This window comes from Callorhinus ursinus, unplaced genomic scaffold (assembly GCF_003265705.2).
Source record: "Callorhinus ursinus isolate GAN/ISIS: 27379988/994484 unplaced genomic scaffold, GSC_fseal_2.0 scaffold85, whole genome shotgun sequence".
Lineage (NCBI taxonomy): Eukaryota > Metazoa > Chordata > Mammalia > Carnivora > Otariidae > Callorhinus > Callorhinus ursinus.
The window spans coordinates 3,440,586-3,454,344 of record NW_027397147.1 but is presented as its reverse complement, the minus strand read 5'-3'; the positions used below and the strand labels follow the sequence as shown (position 1 = coordinate 3,454,344).

The window sequence follows — 13,759 nt, the reverse complement described above, 5'->3', positions numbered from 1 at the left end:
GAATGTAGCAAGTTACTTAGTGAGAGTATTCGTGGTATTCATTCACTCACCCATCCACCCATCTACCCACCCATGCACCCACCCATGCATCTGTCTGTCCGTCCATCCATCCATCCATCTGTCCATTCATCCATCCATCCATCCATCCGTCTGTCCATCCATCCATCCGTCCATCCATCCACCCATCCATCCATCTAATCAAATTTACTGAATAACTGAGTGCCGGATGCAGTACACAGTTGGTGGACTGAGACCTCCCCCACCCCTAGCTTTCAGTCTTACAGGCAAATTGATAGGTGAATACAAGGTAGAAAATATGATAGACTTTCTTAAAAGGCTCTTTTGTTGCTTAACCTTTTGATTAGCTGTCTGGAGTGGGGTATAAATATACAGCAACTTTAAGAAAGAGTACCTTTGAACTTGAGATTTTCATCTAATCTGCATGAATTCACTTCTCCACTGGAGGCTACTTCAGGTGCTATGTCAGATAGTTCAGGACTGGAAGCTGCTGTAACAGATGAACCCCTCTACAGAGTATGTGCTATGATTTTTCTTGTCCTTTTCTCTACCATGGCCATCTATAAAGCACTAGATAACCACATATAAAGTAAAATAAATGCATAGAACAAGGATCCAGCTTCTCTGGATGGGGAAGGAGTGCCTGGTGGGATGTGAGGCTAGCTGCTTAGGAGATAAAAATCTCATTCCAGCCTCACAGCTGAATTTGGACTGCTCTGTATATTCCTGAGTTCCTTTTGACTCACAGAATTTGCAGAAGTTCACATTTTGGTTAAAAATCACGAAGGCTTCCACCTCCCAAGGTTTCCTAGGCACATCATAAGCTCCCTGTTGTCTTGTCAAAACTGACGCTCCACACATGTCTTTGTTTTGGCTTTAATTTTTTTTGTTTGAGGGAAAAAAAAAAGTATTTGCACACATTTTCATTTACCTGTAGCCTTCAGGTTGCTTAATCAAGGCCAAACACATTAAGACAATAATTAGGATGCCCTGCAGAAGGACAAATGGAGTGTCAGTCCTCAATTTGCTTTTGTTCTTTGTGTGCTGTGGGTATTTTGTGTACCTTCACGAATGGTGTTCATGCTTTAGTGACCCTGACAAGATGAAGCTGTAAAGCTTAGTGTACAAAGTTCTGAGCCAGGAATCGGCCCGAGTTCTGATCTCTGTCCACCCTGCTGCTAACCAGCTCCGGGCTGTGAGCCATCATTGAGTCTCAGGGTTACTCTTTCCTCAAGTCCAAATGATTGATAATAACCTAGCACTTTATAATTTACAGTGTTAGTATCTTGCCACAGCTTTTGCTTTGTTTTGTACACTGCGTGTGTCAAATCTCTTTCTTTTGAAGTCCGAAAGCCCTTTCATGCTAAAAAGCATACTGCCCAATTTAAGTACAAGCAAACTAGAAATTTCTTTTTTTTTTTTTTAAAGATTTTATTTATTTGACAGAGAGACACAGCGAGAGAGGGAACACAAGCAGCAGGAGTGGGAGAGGGAGAAGCAGACTTCCCGCCGAGCAGGGAGCCCGATGCAGGGCTCGATCCCAGGACCCTGGGATCATGACCCGAGCCAAAGGCAGACGCTTAACAACTGAGCCACGCAGGCGCCCCTCAAACTAGAAATTTCTTGTTGGTAGCTGTGAAATGGTGTCTCTTGTGATATTCGAGTGACAGAGTAGCTGGAATACAATTGAGGCAGTGAATCTCCTGAAATATTTAGCCCTGTGTGTCCGCAAATAAATAGTGGGTTTGCAGACCCTGTGTGAACTGTTGAAAATTCCCGATCACCTCCTTGCCTGCCGAGGTGAAAACTCTGGGTGGAATTTGGTATTTTGATAGCATGCTGACTAGCTTTCTCTCGGGGAATGCCTGACATCAAACTTGACTTCTGCTCTCCATAGTCCGCCAAAACCCAAGGACTCTGCACCTGCCCCTGCCCCAGGGAGAAATGGCAGTCAGATGGCCAGTGGCCAGAACCAGGCACAGACGGTGGCCGGCTCCCATCAGCTCTCCGTTGGCCCGGGGCACAATTCCGCTGGCCCTAGCCCGCACACTCTGCGCCGGGGTAAGTAGCCACCTTTACTCCTTCCCCTTAGGAAGGGATGTGCAGACTTCCTTCGGCTAGCACAGGGATTCACATTGCAAGGCTTTCTGACAGATCATCTCCATGTCTGTTATAAAATGGCAAGCAGAGGGGCACCTGCTGGCTTCGTCGAAGGAGCATGCATCGCTTGATCTTAGAGTCACAAGTTCAAGCCCCACATTGGGTGTAGAGATTACTTTAAAAAAAAAAAAACAAAGAACTTCAAAAAAAATGGCAGGCAGAAAAATCAGTCGTTTAAAAGCAAAATCATTAAAAGGAAATGAAATAATAGCAGAAAAGCAGGCATTTAAGAATATGTTTAAGCCACAAAGCCTAACAAACGAAAAGTTGTTTCTTGGAAACAGCACTCCCAGTTTTCCAGGAATCTGGCATTCCAAGCCGTCCCTCTGCTTGGAAGCCACCACAGCCTCTGTCATAGCCAGGCTCTACGGGTCTGCAAGCCGCTGTAACCTCTAGATTGAGGTCAGGGCTTTCTGGGTCCTGAGTGCTGTATGATCTGAATGGTTCCTACCCATATCCCTACCGTCCTCCACACAGCAGTTAGCGGGGTTGCTCTAAAACACAGCAGATCGTGTCTTCTCTCTGTTGAAACTCTCCCTCCAATGGCTTCTGTGCAGACCTCCCCTGTGGGGCCGGTGTGGTCCGGCCTGCCTTTGGGCCCCACACTTACCACGCCCCTCTCTCACCAAGCTTCAGCAGTGCTGGTCTGCTCTCTGCTCCTGGGATGCACTAAGCTCATCCCCTCTTTTTTTTTTTTTTTAAGATTTTATTTATTTATTTGTCAGAGAGAGCACAAGCAGGGGGAGTGGCAGCCAGAGGGAGAAGGAGAAACAGGCTCCCCACTGAGCAGGGAGCCCAACGTGGGGCTTGATCCCAGGACCTAGAGATCATGACCTGAGCTGAAGGCAGCCGCTTAACAAACTGAGCCACCCAGGCGCCCCTCATTCCCTCTTTAGAACTTCTGCATTCCATTTTTTCTCTTCTGGAACATTCTGACCCACAGCATCTTCTTGTGGTTCTTTTTTTTTTTTTTTTTTAATTTTATTGGGGTCAGAAGACCTACCATGAGATCTGCCCTCTTAAATCTCTAAGAGTACTACAGGCACAGTGTGGTGCAGCAGACCTCTAGAACTTACTCATCCTGCATAACTGAAACTTGATGTCTGTTGCCTTGCAGCTCTCCGTTAGCCCCTCCCCAGTACCCTCTCTCTAGCCCTGGCAACCACCATTCCACTCTGACTCTGTGGGTTTGACTGCTTTAGATACTTCATATAAGTGCAATCACGCAGTATTTGTCTTATTGTGACTGCCTTATGTCACTTAGCGTAATGTCCTCTAGCTTCATCCATGATGTTGTATATGGCAGGATATCCTTCTTTTTTAAGGCTGTTGCACGTATATCCCACAGTTTTTTTAAAAGATTTTATTTATTTTTTTTGACAGAGAGAGACACAGCGAGAGAGGGAACACAAGCAGGGGGAGTGGGAGAGGGAAAAGCAGGCTTCCCACGGAGCAGGGAGCCCGACTCGGGACTCGATCCCAGAACCCTGGGATCATGACCTGAGCCGAAGGCAAATGCTTAACGACTGAGCCACCCAAGTGCCCCCATTTTTTTTTTTTATCCAATTATCCGTCGATGGACATTTAGGCTGTTTCTACATCTCGGCTATTATGAATAATGCCGCAGGGACCACAGGAATGCAAATATTTTTTTGAGATCCTGATTTCAGTTCTTTTGGCTAAATACCCAGAAGTGGGTTTGCTGGATCATATGGTAGTTCTGTTTTTAGTTTTTTGAGGAACCTCTATACTGTTTTCCATAACGACTGCACCAATTTGCATTCCCACCAACAGTGCACAAGGGTTGTATTTTCTCTACATCTTCGTCAACACTTGTTGTCTTTGGGGGTTTTGTTAATAGTAGCCATTCTGATAGGGGTGAGGTGATGTCTCACTGTGGTTTTTATTTGCATTTCCCTGATGATGAGTGATGTTGAGCATCTTTTCCTGTGCCTGTTGGCCATCTGGATGACTTCTTTGGAGAAAAGTCCATTCAGGTGTTTAGCCTATTTTAAAATCAGGTTATTAGTTGTTTTGCTATTGAGTTGTAGGTGTTCCTTACATATTTTGGAAATTAACCCCTTATCAGATAGATGGTTTGCAACTGTTTTCCCCGATTCTGTGGGTTACCTCTTCGTCTGTCAGTCATTCCCTTTGCTGTGCAGAAGCTTTGTAGTTTAACGTGGACCCATACGTCCATTCTTCTGTTGCCTGTGCTTTCGGAGCCATATCCAGGAAACCATTGCCAATTCCGATGTCATGAAGCCTTCCCCCCTGTATTTTCTTCAAGGAGCTTGACATTCTCAGGTCTTATGTTTAAGTCTTTTTTTTTTTAAGATTTTATTTATTTATCTGAGAGGGAGCGAGCAAGAGAGAGAGCGCGCACACATGAGCCGGGGGGGGGGGCGCAGAGGGAGAAGCAGACTCCCCGCTGAGCAGGGAGCCTGATGTGGGACTCGATCCTGGAACTCCCGGATCATGACCTGAGCCGAAGGCAGATGCTTAACCGACTGAGCCACCCAGGCGCCCCTCTTATGTTTAAATCTTTAATCCATTTTGAGTTGACTTTTGTTCATGGTATAAGATAAGGGTCCACTTTTATTCTGCCTGTGGACGTCCACTTTTCCCGACACCACCTGTTGAAGAAACCATCCTTTCCTCATTGTACATCCTCAGTGCCCTGTCAAAGATCAGCTGGTCGTATATGCGTGGAATTTTTATAAGTTACAGGCAAGGAGGCAAAGTCAGGGACACCGCTTGGTTACAGACCCCACTTGATCCTTCTTAAGGCGATCCTCTCTCCTGAGCCACCATCACCTTCATCTGTGCCCCAGCTGATCCCGGAGGGTAATTAGGTCTTCTCTTCCTGGATTCTGGGTATAACCCTGCTTCCAGGTTGAGGCTCTCCTTATGGCCACCTTAGGGGGCTTTCCTGCTTCCTCAGACCACGGATCTCCGGCTGCCTCAGAGGACGAGTGTGATCCTTCAGCCCCTGCCTCAGCCTCCCCAGACGCTCACAGGTGGCCTTGGATGAGGTCCACCATTCTCCCCTGGCCCCGGCACCCAACTCTCCTGCCTCCTCTCCTAATTCCCTCGGCATCCTTTCCTGCCAGGAATGCTTTCATCCCGTGGGAATTTACAATTAATATCACTCAGAATAGAAAGCTAGACATTTCTCTTTTTAAGTTGCTTATGGTAACCAGAGAGTGGCTACTATTCTAGAGTTCTTACTTTGTCGGTTGGTTGGTTGTTTCTTTGGGAAAAGGTCTTCCAAGGTCCAGGGTCAAAAGTTCAAGGCCAGCAGAGCAGAGCAGACTTTATACCCTTTTCATTCCTGAATTCTGAGCCCTGTGAGCAGGGAGCCAGGCAGTGTAGGAAGGAGGAAGGGGATGAAAAAGAGTTCAAGGAGTCCATAGAGCGTGGTGGTGAGCCTCTGTTCTGCCAGTTATTAGCTGTGTGATCTTTTGCGAATACTTGACTCCTCTGAGCCTTGGCTTTCTCCGCCATGAAATGGGTATGACAATGCCTGTCTTACAGGGAGCTAATGGGACTTAAATGAGACTTAAATGGGACTTCAGTTTATGTAGGAGACCTAACTTGTGTGTTGGTGATGTGGGGTAAATGATCCTCCTTAATTTCCCTATTGCTTTTGGGGAAGATTAGTAGGATCTCAGTACAATTTGAAAAATACTAACGTCTCTCCTTTCCACCCACCTCTCCCAGCCCAAAACCTGGTTTCCAGACCCACTGTTTTCCATTTCTCCCTCCTCAGTACCAAATTCTGCACCCAAGCCCTCTTAGTGACACTGATCTCAACTGGTATGAGAAGGATGGTGATGTGCTTCAACTCTCCTTAGAGAAATCTAGCTAAGACAACTCTTCCAGACTTACTTGTACTTCTATCCAGAACGTTATCTGTTAATTCAAATGATTCCTGAATCGGTAGAATTTCTGTTATTTAAAAAAAAAAAAAAGTCAAGCTCTCTAAGAGAAGCCGGCTTAGGGCAAGGGGCCATGGTGTATGTATAGGCAGATCAGTCATGCTTGGGGGTCACCCTCTTCTAGCTGTTCTTCTCCCTGATTCTTCCCGGGCTCTCAGATCACGCGGGAAGGACACTGACAAGTGGGCAGCTCAGTGGGCTTAGAGCAGCGATTCCGTGTAGGGAGGCGGCCCCCCCCGTTCACTGAGTTCTCTTCATATTGAACTTTTCAAACGACAGGCCTTGGGGTACCTGGCTGGCTCTGTGTGTAGAGCATACACCTCTTGATCTCGGGGTCATGAGTTCAAGCCCCACATTGGGTGTAGAGATTAGTAAAAAAATTTTTTTTAAAGATTTTATTTATTTATTTGAGAGAGAGAGAATGAGAGATAGAGAGCATGAGAGGGAAGAGGGTCAGAGGGAGAAGCAGACTCCCCGCTGAGCAGGGAGCCTGATGTGGGACTCGATCCCGGGACTCCAGGATCATGACCTGAGCCGAAGGCAGTCGCTTAACCAACTGAGCCACCCAGGCGCCCTAGTAAAAATTTTTTAAATTGAAAGATAAACAGCAGGTCTTTAAAGGTCCCTATGTGTATAAGGTACTTTTTCTTTTTACCATAAACTTCTTGTTTGGGAATAATTTTAGATTTCCAGAGAAGTGGCAGAGGCAGTGTGGGTTGTCCCCATATGCCCCTCACCCACTTCTCCGACTGTTAATGTCCCAGGTCCCCAGGGTGCATGTATCGCAGCCCAGAAACCAACCCCGCTGCTTTACTATGGACGAAACTCTGTATTTTGTTCAGATTCCACCAGTTCCACCAACGTCCATATTCTGTCCCAGGCTCGCTCCCATCCAGGAGACCACGGCGCATGCAGCCACCTCATCTCCTGAGTCTCCTCTGGGCTGTGACAGTTTCCTTCCTCCCTTGTGTCTTCGTGGCCTTGACGGCTTGGGGGAGGGCCGGTCAGGCGTTTTGAAGGACATCCTCAATTCGAGTTTGTCATCTGCTGTTCTCCTGGTTAGACTTGGGCCTGGGGGCTTGGGGGAGGGAGACCACAGAGGTGAAGTGCCCTCCCACTTGCATCCTTGCACGGGGTGCTTGGGATCCGCCGTGGTGAGGTTCACCTGATAAAGGCAGTGTTGGCTCTCGCTGTGCTGTTCTCACTGAAAGGTGTTTTCCCCCTTTGTGCAGCTGTTAAAAAACCTGCTCCTGCACCCCCGAAACCAGGAAACCCACCTCCTGGCCACCCTGGGGGCCAGAGCTCTCCAGGAACATCTCCGCACCCACCCAGCCTGTCACCAAAGCCAACCACCCGCAGCCCTTCTCCTCCCGCCCAGCACGCGGGCCAGGCCCCCAGCCAGGCCTGCACCACCTCGCAGCCCTCTGCACCCCGGAGGTACTCCAGCAGCCTGTCCCCAATACAAGCTCCCAGTCACCCGCCGCCACAGCCCCCGACGCAGGCCGCGCTGCTGGGGCACAGCAGACCGAGTAGCCAGGGCCCGCCTGCCCCCGTGGCACTGCCCGGTGAGCCTGGACTTGAGCAGCCGCCTCATACCCCTCCCCAGACTCCAACGCCCCCTAGGACTCCACCTTTAGGAAAACAGAACCCCAGCCTGCCAGCTTCTCAGACCCAGGCAATGAGTAACCCTGAGATGGCGCAGCCACACACCGGAACTTTACCAAGACCGAGACCAGTACCAAAGCCGAGGAACCGGCCCAGTGTGCCTCCACCCCCACATCCTCCTGGCGCCCACTTGGCTGGGGATGGCACCCTCACCAATGCAGCTCCCACTGCTTCCAAAATAGTAACAGGTAAGTGAGAAATCGGCTCAGACCTTCCCCCCCTCATCCATGCTACATTGCTTCTGGACTCTCCCCTTTCAGTTTAGGCCTTGGTCTTCAGCAGGGGGCCAGCAAACTATCCCCACTGGCCAGATCCGGCCCATAGCCCATTTTTATAAATAAAGTTTTATTGGGACACAGCCACTCTAATTTGTTTACATACCATCTTTGGCTGCTTTTGTGCTAATGTAACAGTGGTATAGTCCTATCAGAGAGTATTTGGCTCACAGAGCCTAAAAATATTTACTACCTGGCCCTTGAAGTTAGCTGGCCTCTGATTTATAGTTTCATATGTGTTTAAGACCTATCTACCTTTACCTTTTTCTAAGTATAATGACCTAATGCAGGTAGAAGGTGTTGTACAACATGAGCATGAAATTCATCTCTTAGCAAACTCCGCATTAAGATACTTATTTTCCTTCTAAAGCTAAAAATGTTCATAGTAAGTGAAGCATTTCAGGTATAACTTTAAAAAAACATGACCTGTGCCCATTTGGATGCTCTGGGAAGAGAGGTCTTGGGGCGTGATCACATCAGAGTGCGAGCCTCAAGTGATGAGGGAGGGGAAGGATCAAGAATTTCCCATAATTCCTGTGGAAACCTGTTTTGGGTGGTGGTGATTATATAGATTTCAGTGGGCTACCTAATGGGGTGTTTTTTGTTCTGTTTTGTTTTGTTTTTTACAGGTAGTCTAGAACATGATCATTTTATTTAATTATTATTTCTTTAAAAAATTCTACCCCAAGGGCTCTAATACACTATTTGATTTAAGGATGGGGTGGATGGGGGGGTTTTAATGTGTTTTTAAAAATGGCACTTAAGAGCTCTGAATCATAACAGCTTAGTTTTAAATTTCCTGCTTGGAGCTAGTTTTAGAGAAGAAGCTGAACTATACCTCTGGGCTGACCAGCTGTACTGCACAACTTCTCTGCTGAAATGAGCCAACGGTATCCCCTGGACTGGTACCCCAAATGATGAGGGTTAACCAACTAGTCTATCTTTTGATAACCGTATTTTTTTTTCCAGGAATATACTACATAAGTGCACGTATTGTAAATGGTTAATAATTTCTGATGACACTCCAGCATTTATTTTAAAAAAACAAAGCCATATTGGTGTGTTTGTTTGTTTGTTTCCCAATAGATGCCCTGACAGGTGGGGAAGGTTCCCAGGACTAAGGTCTGTAACCCCCCCAAGCAGCTCGCACCACAGCTCCAAATGCTCCTGCTTAGCCGTGTTTTGCATATGTGCTTGTGACTATGTGCTCAGGAGCAGCTACTTGACGCCCCTGCCATCCGTTCTGTAGCATTAGACATTCCATATGTTCTTACCAAAAGCATTCCGAGCTGCAGTGCTCCAAATTCAAGAGGTAGATGTCAGTAGATTGAGAACCCAATTTCAAGCTACTCTCATAAGATACGAGGAGTGTCTTCTTTCTTGTTGGTAAGCCTTTCCTAAAGGGTCCTGCTCTTCTCACTGATTTACCTCTCATCGATTGGCTCATCACATCCAACCAAAGAGGACTCGGGTGCAGTCAGCACAGAAAATCGTGTTCCCTGTGTCTTGAGCTTTAATTTTTTAATTGTATATCTTAAGTGCAAGTTAACCGCATGGAGCTTCTTAATTTGATGTTTGAAATACTCAGGACCAAAAAAAAAAAAAAATCTTCCTCCAAAGATCCCACACTAAATTCCTTTGCATTCCAGCATGCTTACATTTTGCTTTCTTAAACCATATGAGCTTTTCCAAGGGCACCGTGAGGCTCATCTACACCCTGCCTTTGGGTCCGCATTTGGACACCGTAAGACTGTCGTTACGTGTGCGGTTGCTCTCATCCGCTGAGCTGAGCCTTAAACCTTTGGTGGGCCGCTTCGACAGAGTATTCACAGCTCTAGTCTGAGTTAGACTTTCTGGAGAAACCGGAAAGGGAAAAACTAGAGTGCGACCTTTAGGACACAGAGGAGAGCACAGGGATGAGTCCCCCTTCCCGACTCCTTATAACCCAGAAGCCGGGCATTGCCTGATGGGGTGTGGAAGTCATGCACAAACAGTAAAGTAACTAAGCCCTAATCAAGGCTGAGCCTTTTAACATGTCAGTACTTGGGACACACCAAAATTCTCCCCCTCCACCCAGATCTTTCCTTCTTTTTAGACAGAAAAGTGCAAACCAGAATCCTGTCTGTTATTTAATACCGTTCTCCACCCAGGTGTATTTATTCCAGAGAGCTATCTTATTGATCCGGTACAGTCCCGCAAGGCTCTGTACTTGATAATTATCAGGCCAGGGAAATTTTATATAAAAACTACTTTTCCTTAAGATGTTAGCTAAGTATTTAAAAACCAATCTATGTTATGAATTCTCCTAAGCTCAAGAAATTCCAGGCCACCACAATGACCTTTGTATTGCAGAATTAACTTTTAATTGCTTAAAAACGCCCAGACTGCCCGCAGAAGCACACAGAAGGCCAGCATTTAGGACTCACGAGTCCGCTATTATTAACCATTCCTGGATATGGCTATTGGGTATTTCAACCTAACTTCCGAGGAAGGCGTTTCTTTATTACGGCATCGTGTGTTTTTACATGGAAAACCACAGACAGATTCCTGGAAACACGTTATTCGTTTAGAGCAGTTAATCCCAAAAAGGTGGAATTAAGGCTTGGGGATTAGGATAAACTCTTGGGGGAGACTGTTGCTGCCAAACACCTTTGGCAGCCAACCTGTGGCAGTTCAGCACCGGCCCGGGAGAACGGAGGGGTTCTGGTGTCACTGGAATCCCTTCTTCATTGTTACTGTAGAAAGCACGACAAGGCTTTTAGCTTCGAAAGTAAGAGAGTTTACATCTTGCTGTTTTTAAAGGAATAGATTCTAGCCAAGAGTGTTCTAATTTCAACATTTTATTAAATAATTTAGATGTATGACCTGCCATATTCAGTAGGAACTGAAATTGGAATATTTAATGGTAAGGAAAAGGCACCTGATTGGCCAAAGCATTTGTGCTACTTTATGATCATGTTTGTGCACTAACGCCTGTTACTAACCGGGCACCCTGACCCTGCCTGCTTGCATCCCTACTAACAGTGCATGTACTGAAGGAGGCTGGCTTCGTTCATGCTTGCTGTCAATCACCCTGGATACGAAGTGTGCTCACAGATGTGTGACGGGTGCTCACGGGGCTGGCCCTGTTACTTCTCTCACTTCTGTTCTTTCCTATACCAGGCAGGCTTGAGGTGTAGTAGAAGGAAGACACTGTAGACTCCGACGTGCCCAAATTAGAATTGCAGTTCTCTGTGTCACATCAGATAAGGCACAGCCAGGCTGATCAGTAAGAGGGTGACGTCTGTGAGAATTTCTCCTGAAGGGGTTAAATCAGATAAAATAAGAAAACATCTTACAGTTCTTTTTTTTTTTTAAAGATTTTATTTATTTATTTATTAGAGAGCGAGAGAGAAACAGCATGAGAGGGGAGAGGTCAGAGGGAGAAGCAGGCTCCCCGCTGAGCCGGGAGCCCGATGCGGGACTCAATCCCGGGACTCCAGGATCATGACCTGAGCCGAAGGCAGATGCTTAACTGACTGAGCCACCCAGGCGCCCTTACCGTTCTTAATATTCACGGGGTCCTAAGTAATTTATGATAATTTTCATCTTGGAAAAAAATAGATACTCAGAGTTATGTATTAGATTCATAGGTCAACGCTTTAAAAATTCATATGCCCAGACCCAGCCTTCTAGAACCCAGACACGGGAGGGCTGGGGCCCAGGCATCCATATTTAGATTCTGATGCACCACTTGATTTTCCCAATATCGATTCTTTCGTGGGTTAAAAAGACAATGCTCAGGAGTAGAAGATATTTCTTAATATTCCATGATATTTCATGAGCCTGAGAATACCCACAAGGTTCCCATCCTCTGTCCAGTGATACACCATGTCGCTCTCAGGATCGTCCTTAAAACCGCAACACTTTGCTGGTTCTCACAGTGTTCTTTTTTAAAACTAACCTCTTTTTATATGCCAAAAGAAACACATTTAAAAAAATTAACCATGGATATTAAAGGAGACTTGGAAACTAGAACTAATTAGAAGGCACTCTTCTACAGTTGGAGAAGTTTGCTATTCATATTCTATTTTTTCTCTAGTTTTTTTTTTTTCCTAAAAGTCCAGGGGGTGCCTGATCATAATTATTTTGCAAAAATAGGTTTTGATCTTGCATCATATGCTACATCCCATGTTATGATGGAGTTTTGACAACCATCTTTTCAAATGACTCCTTAACGTTAAGCAGGCGTATTTTTGCTCATAGCCGGACATTTCAGTGGCTTCTACTTCTACTTGCAGTTTATTTTTAATAACTAGACATCAGAATCATGTCAAGGTAAATATCCAGTGAGACCTGAACAGGATCTCTCCTTTGACTAAAATAATAAAAACTGGGCGCCAAAGCTCTGACGGCCCTAGCGAGCTGGTGAGCGGCAGAAGGGGGTCCTTCCCTCAGGTTACAGACTGGTCAGGTGGGGAAGTTGATTCGCCTGTGGTTATGCCTGGAAAGTTTAATTTCAAGGTTGTATTTGGGTCTCTTCCCTCTCAGAGTGACCATTCGAATAAACTTGGACAAGCACATCTTGTTGAGGTGACAAATAAACCTTGTAGGACCATACCCTAAATTATAGAGGGCCCATTCTGGCCCTTGGGGGGCTAACTTCCTTGATACAGATACTCAAAAAAAAGAAAGGAACCCAGTGAGATTTGTCCAAGCCGCCGATCGGGGTAACATTCTGCCCGAGAGGAGATACAGTGTGCTGGGTGTCTCTGTCTTTTTGGTTTGGGTTTTTTGATATAACATCAGTCATGTGACCTTAGCTCCAAACTCTATGCTCAAACCAGCCCTTCTTAGAATGCATATAAGAAAAATGATGCCTTATGTAAATTTGCAGCCAGAAGGTTTTAGAGGCATGTTTATAATTTTTTTTAAGATTTTATTTATTTATTTGAGAGAGAGTGCTAGAGAGAGAGCGCAAGTGGGGTAGAGGGCAGAGGGAGAAGCAGACTCCCTGCTGAGCAGGGAGCCCGATGTGGGGCTCGATCCTGGGACCCTGGCATCATGACCTGAGCCAAAGGCAGAAGCTTAACCGACTGAGGCACCCAGGCGCCCCAGAGGCATTTTTAAAAAATAGAATTCCTTCAAAAGATTTTCTAAAAAATAGAATCTTTCTAAAATAGCCTTTTCCACCTTTTTGCTACAATGAACTAGAGTGTTTAAGACTCACGCGTTATATCCTCAGAGGCCGTCTTCTCCGTCAGGACCCTCACCCGAGGACGCACAGACTCCTGCAGGGCAGAGGGAGAGCACTAGGCCAATGAAGAACCAGACTCCAGGGTCCAACCCATCTGGCTCTGATCCTCCGTGTGGAGCTGAGTCTCTCAGAGTCCTCCTTTCTACCTCTCCGGTGGCACTAGTGCTGCCTTGGGGTCCTTTCACGGGGGGGGGGGCAGTAAACTGACACAATGATGTGTGTGGAGCCCCCCACACCATGCCTGGTATGTGGTAGCCGCTCAGTGGTCCAGCCATTGTGATGAAGAGTAGTCTCCTTCTGAAAGCTGGCTCTGCACACATCCTGATTCTTACTACTTCTTGTGTGGGAACAGATTTGCTGTCTTCTTTTTAAACATGGTTCAGCTGGCCTGGCTGGCTCAGTCAGTGGAGCATGTGACTCTTGATCTCAGGGTCATGAGTTCAGGCCCCATGTTGGGCATGGAA

General features: G+C 46.4%; 1 protein-coding gene across 1 annotated transcript in view; it reads left to right on the top strand.

Annotated features, from left to right (window-relative positions):
- The window catches only part of ARHGAP17 (Rho GTPase activating protein 17), a 52,273-nt gene that overhangs the window by 35,303 nt on the left and 3,211 nt on the right, over positions 1 to 13,759 (top strand). The window contains exons 18-19 of the mRNA XM_025855440.2: positions 1,916 to 2,079; positions 7,352 to 7,972. Coding sequence (XP_025711225.1) covers positions 1,916 to 2,079; positions 7,352 to 7,972 — 785 coding nt within the window. The remainder of the gene's footprint in view (positions 1 to 1,915; positions 2,080 to 7,351; positions 7,973 to 13,759) is intronic.